Source organism: Pteronotus mesoamericanus, unplaced genomic scaffold (genome assembly GCF_021234165.1).
Source record: "Pteronotus mesoamericanus isolate MK-2021 breed Mesoamerican mustached bat unplaced genomic scaffold, CSHL_Meso_final scaffold_118, whole genome shotgun sequence".
NCBI classification, from domain to species: Eukaryota; Metazoa; Chordata; class Mammalia; order Chiroptera; family Mormoopidae; genus Pteronotus; species Pteronotus mesoamericanus.
In genome coordinates, this window is record NW_026555301.1 from 9,895,251 (window position 1) to 9,921,375 (window position 26,125).

Here is a 26,125-nt window from a genome sequence, read left to right on the forward strand (position 1 = left end):
TTCTGGTGACTGAGAGATGGTTCTGCACGCCTGGCAGCTCCCGCCCGGGTCTCTCCAGCCCGATACTGGGAGGCGCGGGGGCTGAACCACAACACCGCCCAGGGATCCGTCGCGGCGCCGCTCGGGGGCCAGCAGTCAGCTCTCAGAGCCCGGGACGAGGGTCGCGCGGCGGGCTGCGTGGGCAGAGGGCTGGGGCCTGGCTGCCAAGGCTCGTAGGCTTCAGAGGAGGTTCCACGAAGAAACCTCTCCAGTCCTCCCTGAGCAACGCCCCAGGAGCCAAGCAAAAGCACAGCACTTCCTCCTCGCCCCCTTCCCTCGCCGCGCTGCCTTCCAGGACCCTCCCAAAGTGCCTCTGCGTGCAGGGCTCCGGTCCTGATCATCCGCTGAAGAAGCTGCTGCCGCTGGACTGGGGAGACTACACTTCATGGGCCGGCCGTGGGGGGTCGGGCATCTGGTGAGGGGACTATCTAGAGCTGGGTGAGGGTCGTCCGAGAGTCCGGTGAGCGCGCCCTCGAGGCGGACAGCGCAGCGGCTCCCGCCAAGACGATGCCCGGGCGGCTGCCAGCCGCTGGCAGCGGGAGGCCTTAGGCGGGCATGGGCCTGGCACCACGGTTCTAGGGACCCTCGAGCCTCGCCCCTTTTGTTCGGAGTCGCCGGACTGTCGAGATGGCCTCGGAAGTGGTGTGTGGGCTCATTTTCAGGTTGCTGCTCCCCATCTGCCTGACAGTAGGTGAGTGCGGTCCACTCACCGTGGTTACTTGGGAGGGTGAAGGGGATTCCTGGGGATGGGGGCGGGCTTCTGAGGAATCCAAAGTTTAAGGCTCTAGTGTTCCGGGACTCGGTTCGGGAAGCCCGTGCCGCTGTCCCAGAGCCCGCAGAGTCAGAGCCGCGCTATCCCGAGAGCAAGAACCCCAGCCCTCTCACTTTATGCGCTGGGGCGCAGGATCGTGGGCTCTTTTAACCCTCCAGCTGCAAAGTCCGGGAGATGGAATAGGCATGTGCTCGAAACTGTGTTGAATTGTCACACGTCGAATTTTTCTCATGGAGTGAAGACTGGTACACAAAGGATTCAGATCTGGCTGGAAAGCGGTTGTAGACGTCCAGCTGCAGTGCAGGGTCGTACTGGAGTCCTCTTCTCCCCTGTCCCCAGCCGCACCTAGCACACGGTGATCCCGAAGTTGCAAACGCCACCTCTCCCCCATATCCAGAGCTGTGACAGAAGTAGTACAGGAAAACGGTGCCCTGTTGCTTACTTTCTTTGACTTCCACAGAAGCTCCTCCAACAAAATTGCTGGATGCTGACACTACAGACTAGGGGACCCAGTCCAGCCCAACAGGCACCCGTCCTGACAGTCTTTTAAAGGGTTCGAAAGCAGGACCGCTTCTCCCTAGGACTGGAAAGGGTTAAGGGAGAGTCATAAGAGAGCTTCGTGGACTCTCAGTCAAGGATTTCACTCCTTCTCTAGGGCTGGCAGAGTGTTACAAGCAACTGGGTGTGGGGTCTAAAGACACTTGGCATTGTGCTTGGAGTGAGAGATTATGCGTTCTCCTCTGGTAGACGGTGACTGTTGGATTGGATCCCACTCCTAGGAATTACTGACAGCACCTTACTTTCCTTTTTCCCTAGTATATCTAGAAAACAGAACTTTTTACCCAGTAGCAATTGAATTTACAAAGAGAGCGTGGCCTTTGCAGAAAAGGCCACCATTTTGCATTAGCCAGAATTTGAGGGCTCAACATCACACCTGTGTTGTTTTATTTGTGCAAGTAATCAATCGAAAGAGTGGTTCTGTCGTGTTTTGTGAGGATGGATCTCATCTAACGGGAGGACTTTGTAATCGGTATTAAAACGCTGAGGGAGTGAGGAGTTTGGGGGACGCCAGTGCAGGGAACCCATGGAAAACCCGAGAAGGTTCTCAGACTGGAAACAGGCTGTGGCGTAGTAGGGTGCTCGCACAGCGGGAAAGGCCAGAGCACATATGCTGGCCTTGGCCTCTAGTCAGCCATTTGTTTCCAGGCAGGACCATTTTGCAAGGATCTTTGCCCTTAATAATCACGCATGTAGATGAGGAGTGTAGTTTCCAGGAAGAGCTGAAGTGGACCTCTCTGCCAGCTGGTTTAAGTTTCAAGAAAAAAGGTTTGGAAAGTGATTGCAGAAAACAGGGCCAGACTACGTCTGGTTCGTTGGTCCTGTCATGGTCTGGGGACCGTCTGTATATCAGCGCCTGACACATTTACTATATGCCGAATGGAAGCTAGCCCCTGAGTTAACAAGGGGCTTTCAGTGTGAGGCCAAATTGTAGTTGTCAGTGCCAATAGGAGGATGACTGGGGAGTGTCACTGGAGTCAGAAAGTACTCTCTTTCCCTCTCCGCAGCCCCTCCGCCCACTCCTCACCGTCTCCCACAAACCCTTTCTCTCCCCTCCTTGCTCCCTCTTACCCTTACCCTCCCTTCTTAGCATGGTGGCAGCTTGGGGTAACTGTAGGAAGAGTTAGGCTTGTGGTTACCTACTGCCATCTCGGTCCACTTTGTGACTTGCACATCTATTTGAGTGAAAGAACAAAAGGATTTACTCCTGATTGCCAGGGACCATGCCTTGAGTTTAGGCTCTTGCATTTCTCCTGCCCGTGATGCTTCACAGTCACTGGTTTGGGGGCCTTACCGCTCTGAGTAATGGTTGGTGGTCTACATCTCAAAGCCCTTCAGTAGGAACTGTGGAGCTCTGCTCCCGGGGGCGGGCGGGGGCGGGGGGGCGGCGGTACTGGGAGTGCCGCACTCCCAGCTCCGGCGCCCCGAGGCACGAGGCTTGATCCGGCAGCTCCAGAGGGGCCTGGAGGGAGCCTCCCAAGGGATCTGGGCAGATCAGGCACCTCTGTCAGCACACGGGGTCCCGACTCGGTCCGGCCCCTTCCCCTCTGCACCCTCCACCCCCGCACTCCTCCTTCCCGCCCCTGGCTTCTTCCTGGGACCCCGTGGGCCCGGCGCAGTGTTCGCACTGGTAAGCTGGTCCCCAAGAGCAGCCCCTTTCCGAGCCCCGACTTGCACGTGCGCTCCGCGGTCCGACCTTCCTGTATCTGCTTCCAGGAACTCAAAGGCGACAGACCCCGCTCGACCGCCAGCAGTCCTGCTGCCTCGCTCCCAGGACAGCTGGAGGGGCCCGGACGTGACTATCCTTGGCCGCCTTTCCTTTCCAGCTTATTTATCTGGATTTCCAGGCGTCGTCTGGGGACAGAGGTTAACCTAACTCAGCGTGTGTGCGCGTGTCTGTGTGTCTGCGCGCGAGCTCAGGCGTTGTGATAGTTTTATCTGCCGTCTCCAGACTACCGCGCAGAGGAGGCCCCCTGCAGAGTCTAGAGCTTGCCCCCCTCCCCCACCACCTCCCTGTCCCCCATAGCCTTGTGGAAAGCTAACTTGGGGAAAGGTGAAGGACTGGGACCTCCAAGGAACTTTGCTCCCCGCCTGTAAGAGAGGCGAGCTCCTGGGAAGGCCAGAGGACTTATCCCCTCTCCTGTCTCCTCTCTTGTTGGTCACTGCTTGAGAAAGACAAGCCACTTACCACGATCAACTGATGCCATCTAATCAGTGGACATGAAGGGAGGAAAGGAGGCTGGGTAGGTTTAGCCTGCTTTGAGCATTCATTGATAGAGGAAGTGGATATTTTCAAGGTTATTGGAGGGTTTTCAGGTCGGCCTATGGCTTACTCCCCAGGTGCTACTAAATCAAATATTCAGGTTTTCCTAATATCTTGGGCATGGAAAATGCAGTGATCTGTTTGCCATTAGAATCGATTTTTACATTTTAACCATCTATTTTTATATCTGGCCAAGGCAGTCTTCAAAGCCAACACTTTGAAGAAGCTTATGTATTTCACTTTAAACCCATTTGTCTAACATCATTGTTGAAAATTTTCTGCAGAGATGCTTTAGCCTTTTCACCTAATGATGGATGCTAAAAATTAACTGCTATTGTGTTTAATCTGATATTTAAGATGTCTTTTCTTTTTCCCTGTAAAAGAAATTTACAGAAAGTGGTCAGTGACTGCAGGCTTCTATTATGCAGGTGTTATGTTGCCCTTAAGTGTTAAAAGCCTGACAAAATAATACTATAATATAATGTTATTTGCCATTCAAATGAATATCCAGTTACAGATTTTCCCATATCAATAGAGACTGAAAAATTTAAAGATCTCCTGAATTATCTGTGACTGCTTGTGTAGCCATCCTGACATTTTCCTTAGAATAATACATGAAAAAAAAACAAACAAAACTTTCCATGATATCATCTAATCTTTAGTTAATTATAATGATATCTGATCATTGCTGAGCACTTGAAAACTATTTTTACATATATTTTCTTTAAGCATGATCCCACTGTTCCACTCATGTATGATTCAAATCTGTTCCTGGGAATGGATTGGCATATTTTTATTCACATGCTCCCTACCCATTCATTCCATCTTGCCTAATGTTGCTTACAGTTCTTTAATGTCTTTCCTGGAAGAGCTGACTTAACCTTTTTTGGGGGAGGGGAGGGAGCCTCGTTTGGACAGAATATGTTGGTCCAGGAGGGGCAGAGCCATGGTGTCATCAATAGCGTCTGCTTTCCCCTAAATGAAGTGACCAGAACTTAGGAAAGAACAGAGCACAACAGGAGACTGTGTAGCAGACAGAAAGAATCAACCAACTCACTAGTACTCTGAGGGGGGGAAAAATCACACTCAGATAATAGTGTAAATCCAGGAAGAATCTCTAAAATTCCCTTTAGAGATAGTTGGATTAATATTTGAGCAAAAATATGGAGTCACTTTTGAAATATGTATGGCTATGTAAACATCATTTTCTCTCTGTCTTATATTTTCCTCTATATAGCATCTGTCATTTCGAAATCACGCTTACACACACCTCAAGAATTTCAAGTGGAGCTAGAGTCTCCTCCCTTCCTCTGCTGTGGCTCTCAGGGTTAGGTGCTTTCAGTTAATTGAAGGTTGCATTCACAGTATTTAAAGTCACTCTCTTTTCTGTCACACCTTCTTGGCCTTATAGAGATAGAACATATTTATTACTTTCAGGAAATTAAAAAATGAAAAAGATTAGAAATTTGTAGTCTAGTTTTAAAATAAAATACTTCATAAACAGAGATGGGCATGATCATTTTGTCTCCTGGGCAGTGGAAGTTGGAGCCCTGTGCCCACCCTGCCATGAGTGTGTTGCTTAACAGGCATTGTGTGCTTGCTCATAGTCACAGGTAAGTAGGATGCTTTGAATTTTAACTTTGGGTGAGAGCTCCTGCAGAATATAAAATTTTTGTTTGCCTTGTTTTATCATATTAGAATGGTGATTAGAAAGGTTTTCTGACTAATAAACTGCTAATTTGAATTATTCCTTTTTTGCTGTATTGGTAGGTACAAATATGCATTAAGCTAGGTTATTAGAGATGAGCATATTTAATCTTTTTTGTATGAAAATTTCAAATGTATTTTATTTTTAAAAGAAAAATGGATTGTTGTATCTATGTGGTTAGTTCTGACTTTCTGTTGCAATTTCACCAGACATCTGAGAATAAAGACTTTAACTGCTCTCTCAGGAAGTTTTTTATTCTATTGCTCAAACTCAGATGATTCTCCTCTCCATATTTTTTCTAACTCTAAGCTTTCCAACCCCCTCCCTACCCTTTAGATTTGGCTTTATCAACACCAAGCATCTTATCTTCCACTTGCAAACTTCTCTGGTGTGCTCAGTGTAAGCTTTCCCCTGCTCCTTACCTGAAAATTTACAATGGTACTGTTGGTGCCACTGCCCCTTGGTTGCAGGTACTATCCAAATCAAGTACTTCATGGATAGTCCTTTAGATTTGTCGTTGCATTTTCATCTTGGTCAAAAGAAGTGTTGTCCTGGGTTCACATCCTGTGTGTCCTGCAGTGTTAGAAAATCTCAAGCATATTTCTTGGCTTCTTTACATCCTCCCTGTGTGCTTAGCCAGATGTGCCTTCCACTGCCCAAAGCTCTCCAGAATCTATTCTGCAGTTGAGAGTACTTCGGGCTTTTCTCCGTGTCTGCTACATTCTAGCTTCAGTCAAGGAAGGAATTGCTGCCATGAGCTTATCAAGTTTGTATTCTTGTCCTGGTAGCAAGTAAATTCTTTTCTCCAGTTGATAGATGGCCCGTTCAGCCAATTCTAAGCAAAGATAATCCTGTTTTTCACAAGTTCTCTTTTTAATATAAACTTCTCAGGGTAATGTGTCTTAGATAAAATAAATTTTATATCTCTCACATGATAGTCAAGCTGTTGGTGAACTGAAGTTGATATACTGTGTTATATGAAGTTGCCCATGGAGGCCATCATTGTTCTACTATCTTGCAAGGGTTGCATTCATACCTGTGGTTCAAGAAAGCCTAATCTCAGGTTCACAACAAGCTGAAGGATGGAGGAAGCAAACACAGAAGGGACATTCCTTCCTCACTCTTTAAGGACATAGCCTGGAAGTTGCATGAATCACTTTTGCTCATATCTCATTAGCCTGCATTTAATAATATCATTCACCTACATAACTGCAAGGGAAACTGAGAAATGTCATCTTTATTTTTGGCTAATAATGTTTTCAGCTAAAAACGGAGGAAGAGTTAAAGTGTTATAGTGATAAAAAAGAGAGGATGATATTAGCATACCAATACCATTCTGTGCCTCCTGGAGATGGAAGTAACTTAATGTGCCATGTGGACACAGATAATTTTTCTACTCCCGCCATCCCCACTTTAATTTAACACCTTAACTAGACTTAACTACCAACAGGTTCCTAAATGTGACATACAAAGTATGATTCACGAGGAGGTGCACTGCACTCCAAAACAACTGCATGAGTTTTCCAAATTCCACAGACAGAAATCTGGAGAATATGTGTGGGAATGGGTGTTAAGGGTATGGGATAATTGTGGAAGGAGCATAAAGTTGGATCAGGCTGAATTCATTGATATGGGACCACTAAACAGAGATTCTGAATTCACTGTTATAGCTCAAGGGGTTAGAAAGGGCTCTGACAGTTTGGTTGTCTGGCTGAAACATGGACCAAAATGTGACCCATGCTAAATGAAGTTAAAATGCCTGATCTGCCTTGGTGTACTGTAGAGGAAAGGATCCAACAGCTTAGGGAGAGTGGAATGGCAGACTGGATGTATCGTGTGAGACCTGCTCATCCACCTTGGGAGAGTCCAGTGAATACCTGTTTCACCATGACTGTGAGAAATAAATTTGTGAGGGAAGCCTCAGCATCCTGGCTCTATGCTTGTTCTCTGTATGTCAGAAATTACAATGGAATCTGCTGCCATTAAACTAGAATCCCTTAAGTGCAATGGGGATATTTGGATCCCAGGTGGCAGGGGCCACCTAGTAGCCTACCTAATTGCTAAAGCCAGGTGGTTGTGGTTTCCATAGTAGACAGTGGAATCAAAGCAATATAATTGTAAGAGTCTGACTCCAAAAGACCTATGGCATTTAGCTTGTTAATCATGGTGTTCCTAGAAGTGAAGTAGATGGACAGCCCACTAAATCCTCATTTGATCTGTATGAGTAGAAGAGTTCTAGGTTGAGTGAACAAAAATTTGACTTGACTCACCAACACAAAGAGCCATTAACCCTGAATCAATCCTGAGACTTGAGCCAGTTTACGGACCCAGAAACTTTGAAAGATTTGTGAACAGTTGTCTTTGCTTTGGTTACAAGGTCCATCTCTCAACTAGAGAAGAAAATTTGCTTGCAACCAGGACAAGAATACAAACTTGTTGGGTTGATGGCCAAGCACAGTATTGAAGGTGGGAATGACAATGGTTTGCCTGATTTGACTGAGCGAAGGCTGGAATGTAATTCACACTGAGAAAAACCCCAGGTACTCTTAATTGAGGGAGAACAGACTAGGTCCCCTTAGAAAAGACCTCACTATGCTGTCAATTACACTTTCATTTCACTTACCCAACCTCATTTCTTTGAGTAACAAGTCTCTTCATTTGAAATGTAAATACAGGGTCTGGCACAAATAATGCCTCAGTTTTATTACATAGAAATCTTTTATTACAAAATCATAAGCATGTAATTCTGTAATATAACAATATCACATTCAAGCACACCGTATGACATTTTAGGTGAAATGTTCAAACTGCTGTCCACCTTGTGTGAGACATTCACGTACACTACCAACCAATCTCAATGGTGTTACTTCTGCCAGACCCTGGCAGAAAATTTTTGTATTTAAACAAAAATAAAGGGTAAAAAATATAAATATTTGTGGAAAGATGACAATTTATTATCCACCTGTTAGAATAAATTAATTGAATAGCTTATTTTCCTCCTATTACCTAGTTGGGATAAAAAGGACATTTTAACAAAATAGGGAGAGAGAGAGTTGTGAAATGGTGAGTGTAGGGTAGGTATGGTGTAGATCCCAGGGATATTTTTTAGGGGGTCATATCATTGGGCATATAGGGGCTTACGGAGGAGAACGGTTATAATACCAAAAGTAGCACATCTTTCTTGGAGCTAGCTCAATACACAGGCAACAGGACACCGAATTTTTTCCTCTTCCTTTTTCCTGTTTTTGTATCAACATGGTCTCTGATATCCAAGGGGAAATATACTGTTTCAATTAAGAGTCCTTCCCTAAAGTCTGATTGTTTAGGTACAGGACTTGGCCTATCATACCAGCTGTGTGATGAAGTTAGTTTTTAATCTCTCTGTTGTCCAGTTATTTCATCTGTAAAATGAGTTGATAATAAAAGTACCTAGTTCAGAGTGTTGTTGCAAGGCTTAGGTGACAGCGCTTGTAAAGTGCTTTGTGAAGTGCCTAATCCATGGTAAATACTCAATAAATCTTAGGTCTAATTTTTAGTTTTAGACTCAGATTTTAGACATTATTAGTCAAAGGCTAGTTTGAAGAGCAGCTCATCAAGAGCAACATAGTTTCCATCAGCATATAATTTGGAGTTCCAGTCAACTTCCAAGTAAGCTTTGGAACATGATGATGTAAATTGAGGACTGTCTGGTTCTCCTCAACTCCCCCAATCAGGTTTGCTGGAAGGCCTCTCTGCCATTGTTCATTGTTACCTTTGAAACAATGTAACATCTCTGCTTCTTTAGTTCTCCTTTCTAGGCAGAATGAATCGCTGTCTTTGTGCTGACCTGGCACTTGGTTCATATTATCACAGAGCTTTGTACTTAGTTATATGATTGCTTTCTTCCCTTCCATGTATCTGAAAATTCAGGGACTCTGTGTAATTCTTTATATCCATAGCACTAACTTACTGCCTAACATATAGCAGATACAGTCCACTTGCTGTATCTCCTGGTTCCCCATTTGCAGATTCAACCAACTCAGGACTGAAATACTTGAAAAAAAAAGAAAGAAAAGTCACGTTGTTGCTGATGTGTACGATATAGTTAGGTATACGATGGTTGATGCTGTACTGAACATGTACAGAAATATTTTTCTTGTCATTATTTCCTAAATAATACAGTATAACAACTACTTACACAGAATTTACATTGTATTAGGTATTATAAATAATATGATTAGGTATTATAAATAAGATGATTAAATATATTCGGGAGGATGTGTGTAGGTCATATACAAATACTATGCCATTTTGTATAACAGACTTCAGCAACCTCGGATTTCAGTGAGAAAGAGAGAGAGAGAGAGAGAGAGAGAGAGAGAGAGAGTGTGTGTGTGTGTGTGTGTGGAGCAGGAAGGATGCCCTGAAACCAGTTCCTCTTGAATACCAAGAAATAATTATTTAAATATATTTATATATGTGTAAAATATATTGAATTTTAGGTTTTCCTGATTACAAAATTGAGTCCAATAATTACATTGTAGCTGTCTAGCAAAGGCTATAATATGCAGTGAATACTGAAGAAATATTTGTCAATTGATTAATCAAAAATTCATGGACTAAATATTTTTTCTCTTAAATATCTCAGAAGTTTGAAAATAGAGTTAGGTCTAATGTTTTATAGCTATTGGCTTTTATATCTTTGAATATAAAATTCATACCAGTCTAATTTACATTCTCTTGACTTTCATAAATGTGAATTTTTGTCAGTATGGCAATTAATACCTTTTACTTGCTTTGTAGTGATAGAGAAAAAGCCCATTTGATAGTGGTAAAGCTTGACTAACATAATCCTTGAAGTGCATATTGTTTCTTAAAATGTTTTGAGCTCTCCTGGAACCACACAAATCGATCTGTTTTCTGTTGTGGTCAAATGTGCTAGGTCAGCAGTTTTGGCCACAGGTACAAAACAGGAGGAAGAATGTGGAACCTTAACAAGCTGGTAATTTTGAAGCAAAGCTTCATGAAAATGAATTGTAGATGTGTGCAGAACTGAGTAGTCCCTGCCCCTGCCATTTCTTCCCTACTTCTGCTTTTCCCAGACTGTACCTTCCTGCTAGCAGCAGTCCGCTTTGACAGTGCCATGAGAATGCGTGCCCCTGGTAGTGAATATAGGCAGCGAATATCAGGTCCTTGGTCTGAAGGTCTAATGATCAAGTCTCAATCTTGTTAATAATGAACTATGTGACTTTGCCAAGTAATGGAAACTCTATTCCTTAAATTACATCATCCAGAAAATGAGGTGCTCAAGGCTAAGAAATATTTTCATGATTTTCACAGTAATATTTCTGCACAATTTTTTTAATATTAGAAAGGATGATTATAAAGCCTACTTTTTAACCAACATACTGGAGTTTTTACATCTAAATTGTTCTATTCTCTTAATAACCCATCATACTTACATTATTTCACACTTGACCTCAAAGAAATGTTAGGAACTGCTAAGTAAAGTAATTTTGTATCAGAGGGGTTTTTAGGAGAGACAACCTGGCTTCAGCTTTGTAATTCTAATATTTCAGTGATTCTTCTTCACTTGCTCCCAAGACAGAATCACACACATACATCATGAGTAATGGTAAAAACCAGAAAAATAAAATGAGATCAAATTTGGTTTATGATTGGCTGTGTGTAGTTTTGCAGAAATAAAGGAATTTTGCCACTTATTGTTTATGGTGAGACATGCCTATAAGGAAAACCAAACCACAAAGAATTATTGACTGAAGCCAAATGAAACTGCAGGGACATAGAACACTATAAACAAGATTTGAGCCAGAAAAAGATGTTTTGTGTCAAATACTGCTTTTTATCACAAAATATAGCATTCCAATGAAATTTTAAACCTTATGAGATCTCAGCTGGACAAGCCTATCATTTAGCAAAGGAAATGGGAGGTGCACAAAAACTACAGGTGTATGTGGGATAGGTAAGAAAGTCACTCTTGGCAGAGGCTGCTCTCCCCTGACTTCAGTGCAAGCTATGGGCTAGCTATGAGCCTGTGAGCTTCCAGCACTTCAAAGCCTCTGCCCTCTCCTCATCATTCTCCTTTTCTCTTCCTTCCCCTTATCCTTTTCCTCCCCTTCTCCATCCCTCTTCTTTCTTTTTTTTCCTTTTCATCCTTCTCCTAGGAGGAGAAGGAGCAGGGAAGGAGGAGAAAGAGGGGGAAGAAGAGGGGGAAGAGAAGTTATCCTCCTCTTTCTTCTATTATCCCTCCCCCACCTCTTCTCTTCCATCTTTTAAAACTAAAGATTAGAGCTTGCCCCCTCCTGGCTAATCTTGACACTTGTTGGCCTTGGGGCCTGAAGTCAGAGACAGGTTCACCACCCCAGTGCTGGACAAAGCTGCTATTGCACACAGCCTCTGGTGGGTCATCCTCAGTTGGGAGAAAAAAGTAAAGGTCAAATGACAAGGCTATGGGAGGAGGGATAGTAATAAAAGGATTTTGTTGTTTTTTTCCCCCCTGGAGCCAGTATTTTCCAAAAACCTCCAGCTTCCTAGAATTTTTCATTAACAACCACAAACCTCTTTAGCAATAAGTTTTAAAGCATCATCATCTTTGCTGTTGCATTGCCTTGGAGTCACTGCATTTTTGACCCACGATGGTATTGCCTAATAACCCCCACCTTACCCACTAGGCTCAGCTTATAATTATTTTGGGCTATTTTCAAACATTAAAACCACCCTCCAAACATGCAATAATTTCCCGCCATTGAGGTTATTTAAAAGGGATGTGGCACAGGCCCCAAAGGCATTACTTAAAGTGGGTATAAAAATACTTGGAGCAATTATCTTTAGAATAAGGACAAGTCTCTTCAAAGTTACTATGTAGAAGGAAACAAATCTCAGATATTAGTTATGTATTTTAATAATTCCATAATTAGACTTGCATATTAGATCTAGTCCTGAAAATTATATTTAAATATAGTGCTGGTCTTCCAAAAAGAGTGCAGTATGCTAGTCAAATAAACTCTGTTTAGTGTATCTTTGTAGGCCATAATAAAGATAATAAATTTGAACATGCAGGTAATGCATTTTCTTAAAAAGAACATATTTGAAGCACAGTTTTAATAGTCCATTGGTGACTTTGTTTCTTTCAATCATTTTTTTTGTTTTCCTCTGATTTTCAGCAATTTTCTTGCCCTATCCCATTACACATTTCTCAGAATTCACTAAAATAACACAGTAACCCAAAACCGTTTCATAATGTGCCCAGCCTTTCCTATCTTAAAATAACACTGGCTTTGTTTACTCCAACATCAAAGAAAACTCGTGTCTGTTTTCTTTTGTTGATTCATATCACTTTTGATATTATTGCTTTTTAGGTTTCTTTTTTGGCTATTGCTCAAGAGGAGTTTGACAATTTTTAAAAATCTTATCTTTAAGTTCTGTAAATATTACCATTTGAACTTCATCTATGTATACCTGGCTCAATTATTTGCACTTCATTTCCATCTCAATTCACAATAAAAACATAATACAGTATTTTTGGTGACCTAATTTCTTCTTTCTACTTAAAAATTAAGCAACATAAGTAAACAAATAAAGGAGAGACTTAACTTTGGGTAGTGAACACACAATGCAATATACAGATGATATATTATAGAATTCTATACTTAAAACATATAATCTTATTAACCAATGTCAGCTCAATGAACTTAATAATATTTTTTAAGTTTTTAAAAAGATTTTATTTATTTATCTTTAGAGAGAGGGGGAGAGAGAAAGAGAGGGAGAGAACTTCGATGTGCGAGAGAAACATCAGTTGGTTGCCTCTTGCATACCCCCAACTAGGGACCTGGTCCACAGCAACCCAGGCATGCAATCTGACTAGACTGGAACCAGAGACTTTTTGATTTGCAGGTTGACACTCAATCCACTGAGGCACACCAGCCAGGGCTGCTATCACTATTATTATTTTATTTATTGATTTTTTAAAGAGAGATATTTGCAAGGCTTTACGGTGACAGTGCTGAGCCCCAGGCACTAGTTTTCCTTGCTGTAGTCCTGCCTGGATCATTGTGCCCCCTCCACTGAATGCTGGGTCAGGGGGTCTAAGCTCCTAGAGGTTCTTGTTTCCATGCTAACAATCAGGTTTTCATTAAAGGTCTTTGTCATTTATTCACTCATTCTTTTGTGTGTGTTCTTAGCAAAAATAATTAAATTGCAGCTGCTTCATAAGCACACCCATTATTTAGCACCTCAGTTCTTATATCTTCTTGATATTGTTCCTTGAATGAGTCTGGAATTAACATTGGTTTGTGTTTGTTTTCAACATTTTCCTCTAGAGAGTGCTAAGTATCCATCTGGCACATGGTTACATAAATACAAGGTATAGTTGTCTCTCATCAAGTACAGGTTTAACATTGATAGACATTGATAGAGTGACAGGGTTTCCACCTAGGTCTGATCCCTCCCAGGCAAAAATGTAACATCCAAACCGTTTAGCACCTTCCTCCTTTTTGCCCCTCAGTAATTAACAGTTTCCACACCTTCTCTCTCCTGCCCCCTCCTCCACAGGCTTCTAGGACTTTTCCAGTGGATTGAGGGGTGAGGGGAAGAGCGTGGACTTTTGGGTTAATGAGACCAGGTTTTGAACTTTTGCTCAACTCCTTGTCAGTGATAAGATGAAAACAAGTTGAAGTTGCACAACTTCTCTGAGCTTAGTTTCCCAACCTGAAAAAATGGCAAACATCACATCTATCTAAAAAAAAATAATGATGTAAATAATAAATGCAATGATGTAAATCACGCAACTAGCTCAGTGCTGACAAATTAAGGGCTAACTGAATATTTTGTTGCTCCCTTCCTGACTCCTTCCTAGTATCTGGGCCTCTCCCACCCTGTCTCCTAAACACTGTATCCAGAATGTAGCTTTGGCTTCTATGGTTTCTAGCCTGTGGATTGGTAATGCATCACAGGAATGTATTATGAGCTCCATGTGTTTCCCTCCAAGGACACCTGCTTTTAACTAGGAAATAAGCTGTTACCTGAAAAATAGAAATACTGGGGATGGGACCTATGAGGATAAAATAAGGTCAATTGTATTGCTGTCCATGACAGTAAAATGTTTTCTGAGAAGCTCATGGTGTTTTAAATTCAATTATAGTGTTTTTAAATGATCACTTAGTCAATTACACAAAGGGTAAGAAATAAGGTGGGTCTATCTTAAATAACAATAGGTATAGATGAAGGTTGTTGAATAGTGAATTATCTCAGATTTGCTAAGTTAAGCAATGTTGATACAATATGTAGTAAATAGAACTTATTTTTATATCTTATTAAATATCAAAGCTGTATATCTAATACTTGAGTTATATTTTTTGGTTGATTTTTTTTTCTTATTGTAACTTCAGACATTGAACTCAACAGCTACAAAACATATTTTAAGTTTGGAAATCTTAATTTTCCTACCTAATTGTAACCTGTGATACTTGAATTTAGTAAGCCTCTTCCCAATTTGAGATTTAAGTGATATCATTCAGATAATTTCCTTAAAAAATGAGTAGAATTGGATAATTTCTTTTGCCATTACCACCTGGTTCTAATTCAGTATGTTAGGTGTCATACTAAGCTCCAAAGAGTGTGTTTTTTTGTTGTTGTTTTTTTTTTTTTTTTAGGATTCTTTAAAGGATGACTTATTTAGTTGGATAGATTTAATAACTATAGTCTTCTGATTTAAACTTTTTGAACGAAATAGGAATGAAGGATTTTGCACTTCAGGCCAAGATGGAGGCGTGGGTAGATATGGTTTACTTCCTCACACAACCAAAGAAGGAAAACAACAAATTTAAAAACAAAAAACAATCAGAACTGCCAGAGAATTGAACTGTATGGAAGTCTGACAACCGAGGATTTAAAGAAGAAACATTCATCCAGACTGGTAGGAGGGGCAGAGGCGGCAGCTGGGGTGGAGAAGATGCACTGCAAGGCGGCAGACCCGGTGGGTGAGATGTGGCCTGTGGCCCCGGTGGTCCCACATTCACATGTGGATAAGCTGGGAGGAACAACTGGGGAGTGAGACAGACCAAGCAACCCAGGGCTCCAGCATGGGAAACTAAAGCCTCAAAACCCCTGGCTGTAAAAATCTGTGGGGGTTGCGGCAGCAGGAGAAACTCCCAGCCTCACAGGAGTGTTTGTTGGAGAGGCCCATGTGATCCTAGAATGCACACAAACCCACCCACCTTGGAATCAGCACCAAAAGGGCTCAATTTGCTTGTGGGTAGTAGGTGAAGCAACTGAAAGAGGGTGAGAGCAAGCAAGAGGCACTGTTCCCTCTCTGACCCCTCCTCCACATACAGTGTAACAACCCAGCTAAGTCAATTGCCCCACCCAGGTGAATACCTGACTCCACCACTTGCAACGTATAAGGTGTGTCAAGACAAATATGGCCCAAATGAAAGAACAGATCAAAACTCCAAAAATAGAACTAAGCAACAAGGAGGTAGCCAACCTATCAGACACAGAGTTCAAAACACTGATAATCAGGATGCTCACAGAAATGGTGCAGTACGACGCAAAATAGAGGGAAAAGTGAAGGTTATGCGAAGTGAAATAAATCAAAATATACAGGGAATCAACAGTGAAGGGAAGGAAATTGGGACTCAAATCAATGATTTGGAACAAAAAGAAGAAATAAGCATCCAATTGAAATAGAACAAAGAAAGAAGAACTCAAAAACATGAGGAGAGGGCTAGAAACCTCTGGGACAAGATTAAATATTCTAACTTCTGAATCATGGGGGAACCAGAAGAAGAAGAGGAAGACCAAGAAATTGAAAACTTATTTGAAAAAATAAATGAAGGAAAACTCCCCCAATTTAGCAAAGGAAACAGACTTCTAGGAAGCCCAGGAAGCTCAGACGTTACCAAAGATTTTGGACCTAAAGAAAAACCCATGAGACACATCATAATTAAGTTACCAAAAATTAAAGATAAGGAGAGAATCTTAAAAGAAGAAAGATAAAAGAAAACAGTTACTTACAAAGGAGTCCCATAAGACTATCAGCTGATTTCTCAAAACAAAACTTGTAGGCAAGAAGGGGCTGACAAGAAGTATTCAAAGTCATGAAAGGCAAGGACCTACATCCAAGATTACTCTATCCAGCAAAGCTATTATTTAGAATGGAAGGGCAGATAAAGCCCTTCCCAGATAAGGTCAAGTTAAAGGAGTTCATCATCACCAAGCCCTTATTATGTGAAATGTTAAAGGGACTTATGAAAGTAAATGAAGAAGATCAAAACTATGAATAGTAAAATGATAACAAACTCACAACTATCAACAGCTGAACTGAAAAAAAACAAGAACAAAAACTAAGCAAACAACTAGAACAGGAACAGAATCACAGAAATGGAGATCACATGGAGGGTTATCAGTGGTGAGGGAGAGAGGGGACAAGGGGGGAAAAGGTATAGGGAATAAGAAGCATAATTGGTATGTACAAAGTAGACAGGGGGAGGTTAAGAATAGTATAGGAAGTGGAGAAGCCAAAGAACTTATATGTATGACCCAGGCACATGAACTGGGTGGGGAGTGCTGATGGGAGGGAGTTGCAGGGGTAAAGGCAATAAAGAGGAGAAAAAAGTGGGACAACTGTAATATCGTAATCAATAGAATACACAAAATAAAGAATGATTTTATGATAGTTGCTAGGTGATACAAATATTGACAATTTCTAAAATGGCAAGAAAGACTATCATATTTTGCACAATTAAAAAAAAAACTTTGAAGACACAGTACAAATGTGACTCTGTTCATCTATAATTAACACTAATAATTTTTATAATAAGTGGAAAGGATTAACAAAATAAATAATTTTCAGTGTTAAATTAATTTAACATTATGTTATAACAATATATTAAATACCTTGAGGATGTTAAGAACTTTTTCACATAATGTCAAAATTTCTACTAAGAACATTTTAAGTTATGTGTCATAGAAATTTCTAGTACCTGTAGACAGTGGCCTATTTTATGTCACTTCACCTAAACAGTCAGAATGATCTGTATGATCATGAGTTATGTGAGTTCTACATTTGTTGCCCTGAAGTTTAAATTTGCAATTGCTATTTCACTAGATATTTTAAACAACCTTATTGTAAATCCCATGGCAGAATCCACAAGCATGTTGTAAATGAGGGATCCTGTTGATTTCCAGGAACAAATGTTAAGGGTTTTAAGTCATATCACAGATCTCCTGTGATGTATTAAAATGAAGGAAAAGACTCACTGAATGCAGTTTGTTCTGAATTTATTAACATTTGTATACGTGAGAGTTACCTACCAAGCTCTCTATGTGGGAAAGTAATTAGAAAATAAATAAAGTCATGCTTTGGATATTTTATCAGTGTCAAAAATAATAATTTGTTAATTCAGATCTGACACCTTAATTAGAATAACTGACACAATCAAGAAATTCAAACTCCTCGCAAAAATCATACACATTTTCATGTGGTCACAGCCATTAACGTGGGTGGTTATAGAGTGGGTCAAATTAATGGCAGACCTTAACTGTGTTTAAAATATAAAATAACTTATGGGTACTTCTCACACTTTATTTCACCATTTTTTGAATTTTTCCTCTTTACTGTCAATTTCATACTATGTTCTTGAAAGTACTACACAGAGTTAAATAGTCACTATTTTATTGGCAGCTGAACATCTGGTATGGAGCCAGCCTACCTTGATCAGGTTCCAGCTCTGCAAAATGGAATCTGTGTGGCATAGGGCAAGCCGTTGAACTCTCTGAACCTGAGCTTTCCCATATGGAAAATGGAGATAATTATAGAATCTACCTAATAAGATTGTTAAGAGGATTAAACATAGAAGTGACTGGCATATTTTAAACCTAAATATGTAAACTATCTAGAGTTTATTATATACCTTTTTTTTGTGGAAAATGTGAAGTACTTGAAACATGAGAAATTATTTGAAATAGTTGATTGATTTATTTAATCTTTTAATAAAATTTATGTGTCTGCTTTGTGTGTGTGACTGTGGGGAATGAAAAAGAAACATGAGCTGAAGGGAAAACCACCTGGTCCTCAGTCCCAGGCATTGTACATACATTACTTATTCTTAAAACTCCCCTAAGAAGGTGTTAAATTTTATTTTATAGATGAAAACACCATGTTTTAGATAGTAACAGTTTTATGTTAAAGTGAAGCAAAGATTCCAAAGATTCCAGCTCTGTTCTCTTCCCCACCCTGACTGTTTCTGACAGGCGCAGGCCAGAGGTTAACTGTAGTGGGCAGTGGCCAAAGCAGTGTCTCCACTGGTATCATACTCCAGCTGGATTCTAGACATTGTTCTGTCATGTGCTTGGCTTTGTGATCCTGGGTAAGTCTCATCTTGAACTCTCAGCTAGTGGAATATGGAATTCCACTATCAACCCCAACTCTAGCAGTGAGCGACTCAGTTGCTGTCAGGCACAGTGGGAAATATTACCCAAGCCATTTCAGGGGTGACCTTGTGGCTCAGAGAGAAAGCTACTCATTAAATCATCTACTGCTCTTTCTTCCTCAAGAGGCTCTTTGAATTTTATAATGTAATTTCTATCCGGAAACATTTTCATTTTACATAGACTTTCAATATCTTAATCTAGCATTTTATGACAGCGAGATACTAAGAAAGAATTTCATGATTAGAAGTTTATGAGGATTGCTGAACTAAATACATATAAATGTTCTTTTTCTTTATGGCGAGACTATTCAGAGCTTAGTATATAATGCAAGTTGAATTTCTAGAATTTGCTGTGACATACAGTGTTTCTCAAACCTATGTGACCACAGAACCCCTATTTATTTCCCTGAGCACTGGTGTTCTGAGGAGCACCCAGTGGAAAATTCTGTAGGAACTTTGGAGAAACTGGTAAACTGATGAAAGAGTTTTCTTGGGAATAAGAGGGCCTTTCAGGAGACCTCAAATCTCTTTTTAGGTGTGGGTATGAAGCCAACTTTGATTGATGGTTACTGTCATGCCTACTAGAGGACAAAAAAAAAAAAAGGACTATCATGAGGATGTAAAGTACAACATAGGGAATATAATCAATAATATTGTAATAACTATGGTGTTAGATGGATACTAGGTTTATCAGGTAATCACTTTTTAAGTTATATAAAGATCTAATTATGGGGTTGTATGCCTGAAATTAATATTTTTTAAAGATTTTATTTATTTTTAGATAGAAGGGAAAGAAAGGAAAGAGGGAGAGAAACATCAGTGTGCAAGGGATACATTGATCGGTTGCTTCTTGCATGCCCACAACTAGGGACCTGGCCCACAATCCAGGCATGTACCCTGATTGGAAATCAAACCAGTGACCCTTTGGTTCACAGGCTGACACTCAATCCACTGAGTCACACAAGCCAGGGCTGAAATTAATATTTTAAAATAATATATATATTTAAAAAATGTGATCATTCTTTTCTTACATATGTTTGCTTTCTTCTGTTTCTACCATCATTTATTTTTAAATCAAAGTGGACAAAAGTGGAGAAACTGTTTCAGAAACTAGATATTCCAGCTGTTTTAGAATACCAACAAATAACCAAGTTATAAATACTACCAGATAGCAACACTACAATGAAAAAACAACAAGGGTTTAAAGTAAGCCTGACTACTTCCTGAAACATCTCCCCCATCACCTCTGGACTGACCACTGCGATGGCCTCTTGAGGGTCTCCCTGCTTCATATACCTCTGTACTATTTCTTCTTCACATTTTGGCCACATTGATCTTATGAACATTTAAGTCAGATGTTATTTGCCTGCTTTAAAAACCTTTAGCACTTTCTTGTGGACTTAAGAAACAAACACTAAATCCCTAACTTGGCCTATAGAGCCAATGGTTCCTCCATCCTCTGACCACACTGGAATTATTTTTATACTCTGATACAACTGTTTTTGCTTTAAGGCCTTTGCTCCTGCTCTTTGCTCTGATAAGCAGTCTTCTCCCAGGTCTTAGCCTAAATGTTTTCCCTAGGGACGTCTTTCCACACCACCTAACACTGCCATCCCTCACTCCACATCATACTCTGTGATTATTGCAATATACTTATTACTATCTGATTCCTTTCATGTTAGTGAGTTTGTTTATCATTATCAGCCTCCTACACCCTTTGACTCTTCCCCTGTGCTCCAATTTCAGCATCTTGAATAGGACCTTGCCTACAGTAAGCATACAACAATTCAATACATACATTAACGCTTACAAAACAACAATAGAAATGGTATTATCATGTTCATCCATTCCTCTATTTATTTGGTCTGTTTCCTCATCTGTGAAATGGAGATAATAATAATACCTACCTCACAGGGTGATGGGGGAATTTAAAAAAACACATGTCTTTAAAGTGTTCTTATAGTATCTAGCATATGGTAAGAATTTAATAAATATAATTATTATAATGTTGCTCTTTCATTGATTCATTAAATACTAATTTATTGGTTAAATAGTATGGCTAGATTCTGTGAATACAAAAATATATAAAGCATGGTTCCTGCTCTTGAGATTCTCATTAAACTTCAGGTAACCCAGATTCTCTATAGTATTTAGAATGGAACATAGCTAATAGTGTCCATTTGATGATGTTATGCCAGCGAGTATTTTGAAATGATGGTGAGAAATGACCAAAAAACTGAACCAAATGTAGAATAAGGAGTTCTTGGTGTATGAACAGTGAATAGGCCTAGGGGACACTAAGATTAAAAAGTCATAGTTCTTGTCAGCTGGGGGCTAGCTCATAGTCTAGTGCAATGCAATGAGATGACTCCTAGAATAAGATAAAGGCCAAGAAGAATAGAGGATGGAGGTGAAGTAATTCCTGGCTAATAATAGATCACCCCTCATCCCCAAGACCCAATTTCAGGTAATAATATAATAGAGAAAACTGTGAATAAAAACACTTTGTGTTGACACTTCTGCAAATATTTACTTTAAAGAAGGGGAAAAATACCTTAAACCAGAGAAACAAATCTCAGCCATGGAGTATTACTCATGGGTTACCTTGCTGTAGGCCTTTTCTGAACAGAGAGAGAAGTCAGCAGGTCTCCTAGTTGCTCCTGATGTTGCAAGGCCCTGACTGCCCAGCTGTTCTATTTGTACACACTGAAAGCCAACATATTTGGCAGATAACTAGATTTCTGCATGCTTTCATGTGGGATGAGAATAGCACTCCATGGAGAGAAGTCCATGCATTAGTAGATGTGAATTACTTTATTTGTATTTCTCTCTTAACTTAGCTTATCTCACACACGCCTAGCCACTTCATACAATCAAGTTGATGAAAATCCAATGCTGGCAAAGACATCTAAACACTTCATAAAAATTGGCAATGCTCAAAAAGAGGATCCCGAGGTGCTATCAGCCAGTCTAGAAGATAGTCCTGTCTTGGGCTAAAGTCTTTTTCTTTGGCATGGAGCTAGAGTTGTTTATTCTGGCTTTTAAGTGTTTTTATTTCTTTCCTTGTGGTTACAATAGGACTTCATTAAACCAGAAGGCTCTTCCCTAAAGGGTAATCCTGTGTTTAGAATGGAATGTGTCTTGGTTTCCTCAAAAATGTTGAGGAAACAATGCAACATCTTAATGAAGTGTTCTGGTCTTTTAGCACTAAACATGACTTCTGTCAGCTAAACAAAGATGTAGTTGTATATGTGATAGGAATAGCTTATTTCCTTCCTCAAGTATCTTGAGATGATTTCCAAAGTTAGATTTTAAAATCTTTGAAATGCCACATTCATCATTGTAAGTGTTTTAACAATGCTGATGACTTAATAATGGTCTTTTACCCATCAGACATATTGCAGCTTATAAAGCACATTCATGTACTTTTTGCATTATCAGTTTAAGAAGGACAAACTGGTTTTTTTGTTCATTTTAGTACTCATCCCATCTCCCACTCTGGATACCTGGCAGGTAGAGGACTCTATGTATGTATGCTTATGTATGTATGTATACATATGTATATACAGGTGTTTTGTTTAATACTTCCAAATGCTCTGTGAAATAAGTATTTCTATCTTGAATTTACATACAAGGAAATGAAAGGAGGAAATATGTTTTACATCAGACAATGGAAACTCAGATAAATTAACTTTCTTTGTGTGGTTCAATATCAAGAAAGCGGTGGACCTGAACCTGTGCCTCAGCTATTCTTTTTAGAAATTTTAGTCTAGTGTATGTTCAACTACAAAAAAACATGATTCTCTAGAAGTACTTACTCTCATAAGTACATAAATGCTCCTAATCTTTATCTTCCCATCTGTTTTCTTAATTTCTTCCAGAGTGATCTTTTTAAGTCCACATGTAGTCCGATGCTTAAAATATAGCATTAACTTTTAAATTAGGATGTATCATTTATTCTGAGGGACTTGTAAAGGAGCCAGGATTCCCTGATGGATTTTTTCTTACTCCAGTGACAGGAGGGATATCACTATCATCTCTTTGAGAGTCCTGTCCTGGGGCTTGAACCCTCCTGGAGTCAGGCTTCTACTGGCACACTGATGCTTTTTGGCCAATGTCTAAAGGGGAAAGTAAAGTGAGCTCATGGCATGTCCTATTGAATAACTACCTGCATTCAGAATCTTTGGCTTTAGCTGCTAGGTTTGAGGTGTTCAGCATTCTGCACATTTCTTCAGGGGCTGTGAGTATACTCATGTGTGTTTTGCAGGTATTTTCAGCTAGCATTTTGGGGTGTTTTCCTTTCTGTTGCACAGTGCTATTATATTTCTATGGCCTTGCACATTAAATGATTACTTTAGTACACAGAAAGTGTTGGGAGAAACTAGGAATTAAATGTATTAATTCATTATCGTCAATGATGTTGGGTCCTTTTATAGTAGTCATGATTCTAGAGGAACAGAAAAATCACCAAATGGTCTGACACAAGTGGCTTAGTCTACTAGGCAAATGTTTAGTGATTTTCACATATTCAATAATATTAGCCTAAAATTTCCCTTATTAGACAGCTGTTCATTTATTCAACAGATAGGTGTTGAAAATACCTGTCTGCCAGGCACTGTACTACCGATACTATGTTTTAATTAGTTTACTTTTATGGCAGATGAGACTGTGTGGATCTCTGCATTGTGTAGAGATTAACTTAATTATTTTGTCCTTGAAATGAAAGGATTCATTCCTAAGTATTTTGTAATCAGCCTTTACACTAATACAGTAGATGATCTCTACTAATTAACCTAATTTGGTGAGATTTCACTTGTCTAGAATATTGATCAATTTTAATTCTCAGGGACTTAAATGATTAAGATATTATTTGCTTTAAAACTCCAAAGTCTACAAAATTTAAACTATCAAGGCTCCAAGATGGTGGTGGGTAAACCACAGTAACCTCCTCTCAGGGCCAGTCTGGAATTACAACTTAATTATAGACAAATCATCCTGAATAATCAACTGAACACTAGCTGGAGGGTAGCCTTATAACCAAGGATTTATAGAAGAATCCACATTACTACAATGAGACTAGTAGGGAGTGCAGAGGTGCAGGAGGGCTGGCTGGGTTCCAACAGGGGGCAGTTGAAGTGCTGGAGGGATATTTCATCAGTCAGGGTGAGGGGGAAGGTTTCCCCTTGAGAAGTGACAAGTCTAAATCCCAAGCTGGGTCCCCCAGCCTAGAATACCATAACTGGGGGAAGGACCCAAATAATATTTATCTGTGAAAAGTTGCATGGTTTCTGCCCACCTGGGAGAGATGGCTAGAGATACAGAGAGCTTCTTACAGGACAAATGCACAAAATTTTGTTTTCAGCCACTTACCTTGGACTTCAAAAGAGGGAGGACAGAGACATGTGAGGAGAGACTTGTGTTGGTGGCTCTGGAGAGTGAGCTGAATGGTCAGCCACCAGTATCTCTGTGCTAGCTATTCCCAATACTGCAGAAGCCCTCTTTCTTGGACTGAGCATTCCCCTGCATGCAGCATCAGCCTGAGGGGATGCAGTAGCTACAGGAATTCCTTTCTACCCACCCTGTGGAATTTAAGCCAGGCTGCTGAGTACAGCTGGAAGCTATTTCAGCGATTAAGCCTAAGAGCAAAAGTAGATCTTTGGGAGCTCTTGAGACTTCAGTTGACCTTCCTCTGGCCCAGTGCTTGTAAAAGTAGACCTTGGTGTGCAGCTTGGTTCTGTCTGTACATGGCAAGAACAAGCAGAGAAAGCCACAAGCTATGGATCACTGATAGCTCTAAACGGGTTGCCCAGAACCAGTCACAGGGAGCATCTGACACAGGTCTGAACAAAACTCTTTGTGGACCCACCTAATACATAAACACAAAGAGGCAGCCAAAATAGGAAGACAAAGAAACAGGCCCTAAATAAAAGAACAAGATAACTCACCAGAAGAACTAAATGAAATGGAGGCAAGCAACTTATCAGATATAGACTTTAGAGAAATGATTATGTGGATACTCAACAACATGGGAAAACACATAAAAAGCATAAAAAAGGACCAGTCAAAAATAATGAATAAAATGTCTGAAATAAATAATATACTGGAAGGAATAAACAGCAGGATAGATGAAGCAGAGGATCGAATCAATGATTTGGAAGACAAGGTAGGAAAAAACCCAAGCAGAGCAGCAAAAAGAAAAAAAGAAATATAAAGAATGAAGAGAATTTAAAAAGCCTTTGGGACAACATGAAACATAACGACATCCGCATCATGGAAATACCAGAGTAGAAGAGAATGGGTAAAGGATCAAAAGTTATTTGAAGATAAAATGACCAAAAATTTCCCAAATTTAGTGAAGGAAAAAGACGCACACATCTAGAAAGTGCATAGAGTCCCAAACAAGATGGATCCAAAGAAGTCCACACCAAGACACATCATACTAAAATGGCAAAGTTTAAAGGAAAGGAAAGAGTCTTAAAAGCTGCAAGAGAAAAGCAGTTAATTACCTACAAGGGAGCTCCCATTAGACTATCTGATTTCTCAATAGTAACATTTCTGGCCAGAAGGGGTTAGCATAAAATATTCAAGGTGATGAAAAACAAGGACCTACAACCAAGGCTACTTTGTCCAGTAAGGCTGTCATTTAAAATTGAAGAGAATAAGGAGCTTCCCAGACAAGAAAAAGGTAAAGGAGTTTGTTAACACCAAGTCAGCATTGTAACAAATGTTAAACGGTTTTCTTTAAGAAGGAAAAGAAAAAAAAACTGAGGAAATAGTTAAAAATAAAATGGCAATAAATACATATCGATTGATAATCACTTTGAGTGTAAATGGCTTAAATGCTACAATCATAAGACAAGGCAACTGAATGGATAAGAAAACAAGATCCATACATAGTCTGTTGCCAAGAAACTTACCTTAAAATGAAAGATACACACAGAATAAAAGTAAAAGTATGGAAAAAGATATTTTGTGCAAATGGAAAGGGGAAAAAAAATCTAGGTAGCAGTACTTATATCTGACAAAATGGACTTTAAAACCAATGCTATAGTAAGAGCCACAGAAGGACACTACATAATGATAAAGGAAACAATCCAACAAAAGGATATAAATCCTAATAAATATTTATACACCCAACAGAGGAGAACCTATATATGAAAAGCAAGTTTGGATGGGAATAAAGGGAAAAGTTGATAGAAACAGAGTCATAATAGGGCATTTTATGAATTGACTTTAATGAATAAATCTTTCAGACAGCAGCCTTAAATGACACACTGGATCAAATGGATTTAGTTGACATCTCCAGAGCATTTCACCCCAAAGCGAAGAAGATGCATTGTTTTCAAATGCAC

At 40.0% G+C, this 26,125-nt stretch overlaps 1 protein-coding gene across 1 annotated transcript in view; it reads left to right on the forward strand.

Moving 5' to 3' along the window:
- The first annotated feature begins 666 nt into the window (after positions 1-666).
- PIEZO2 (piezo type mechanosensitive ion channel component 2) overlaps positions 667-26,125 on the forward strand; it is a 487,309-nt gene continuing 461,850 nt past the window's right edge. The window contains exon 1 of the mRNA XM_054587349.1: positions 667-730. Coding sequence (XP_054443324.1) covers positions 667-730 — 64 coding nt within the window. The remainder of the gene's footprint in view (positions 731-26,125) is intronic.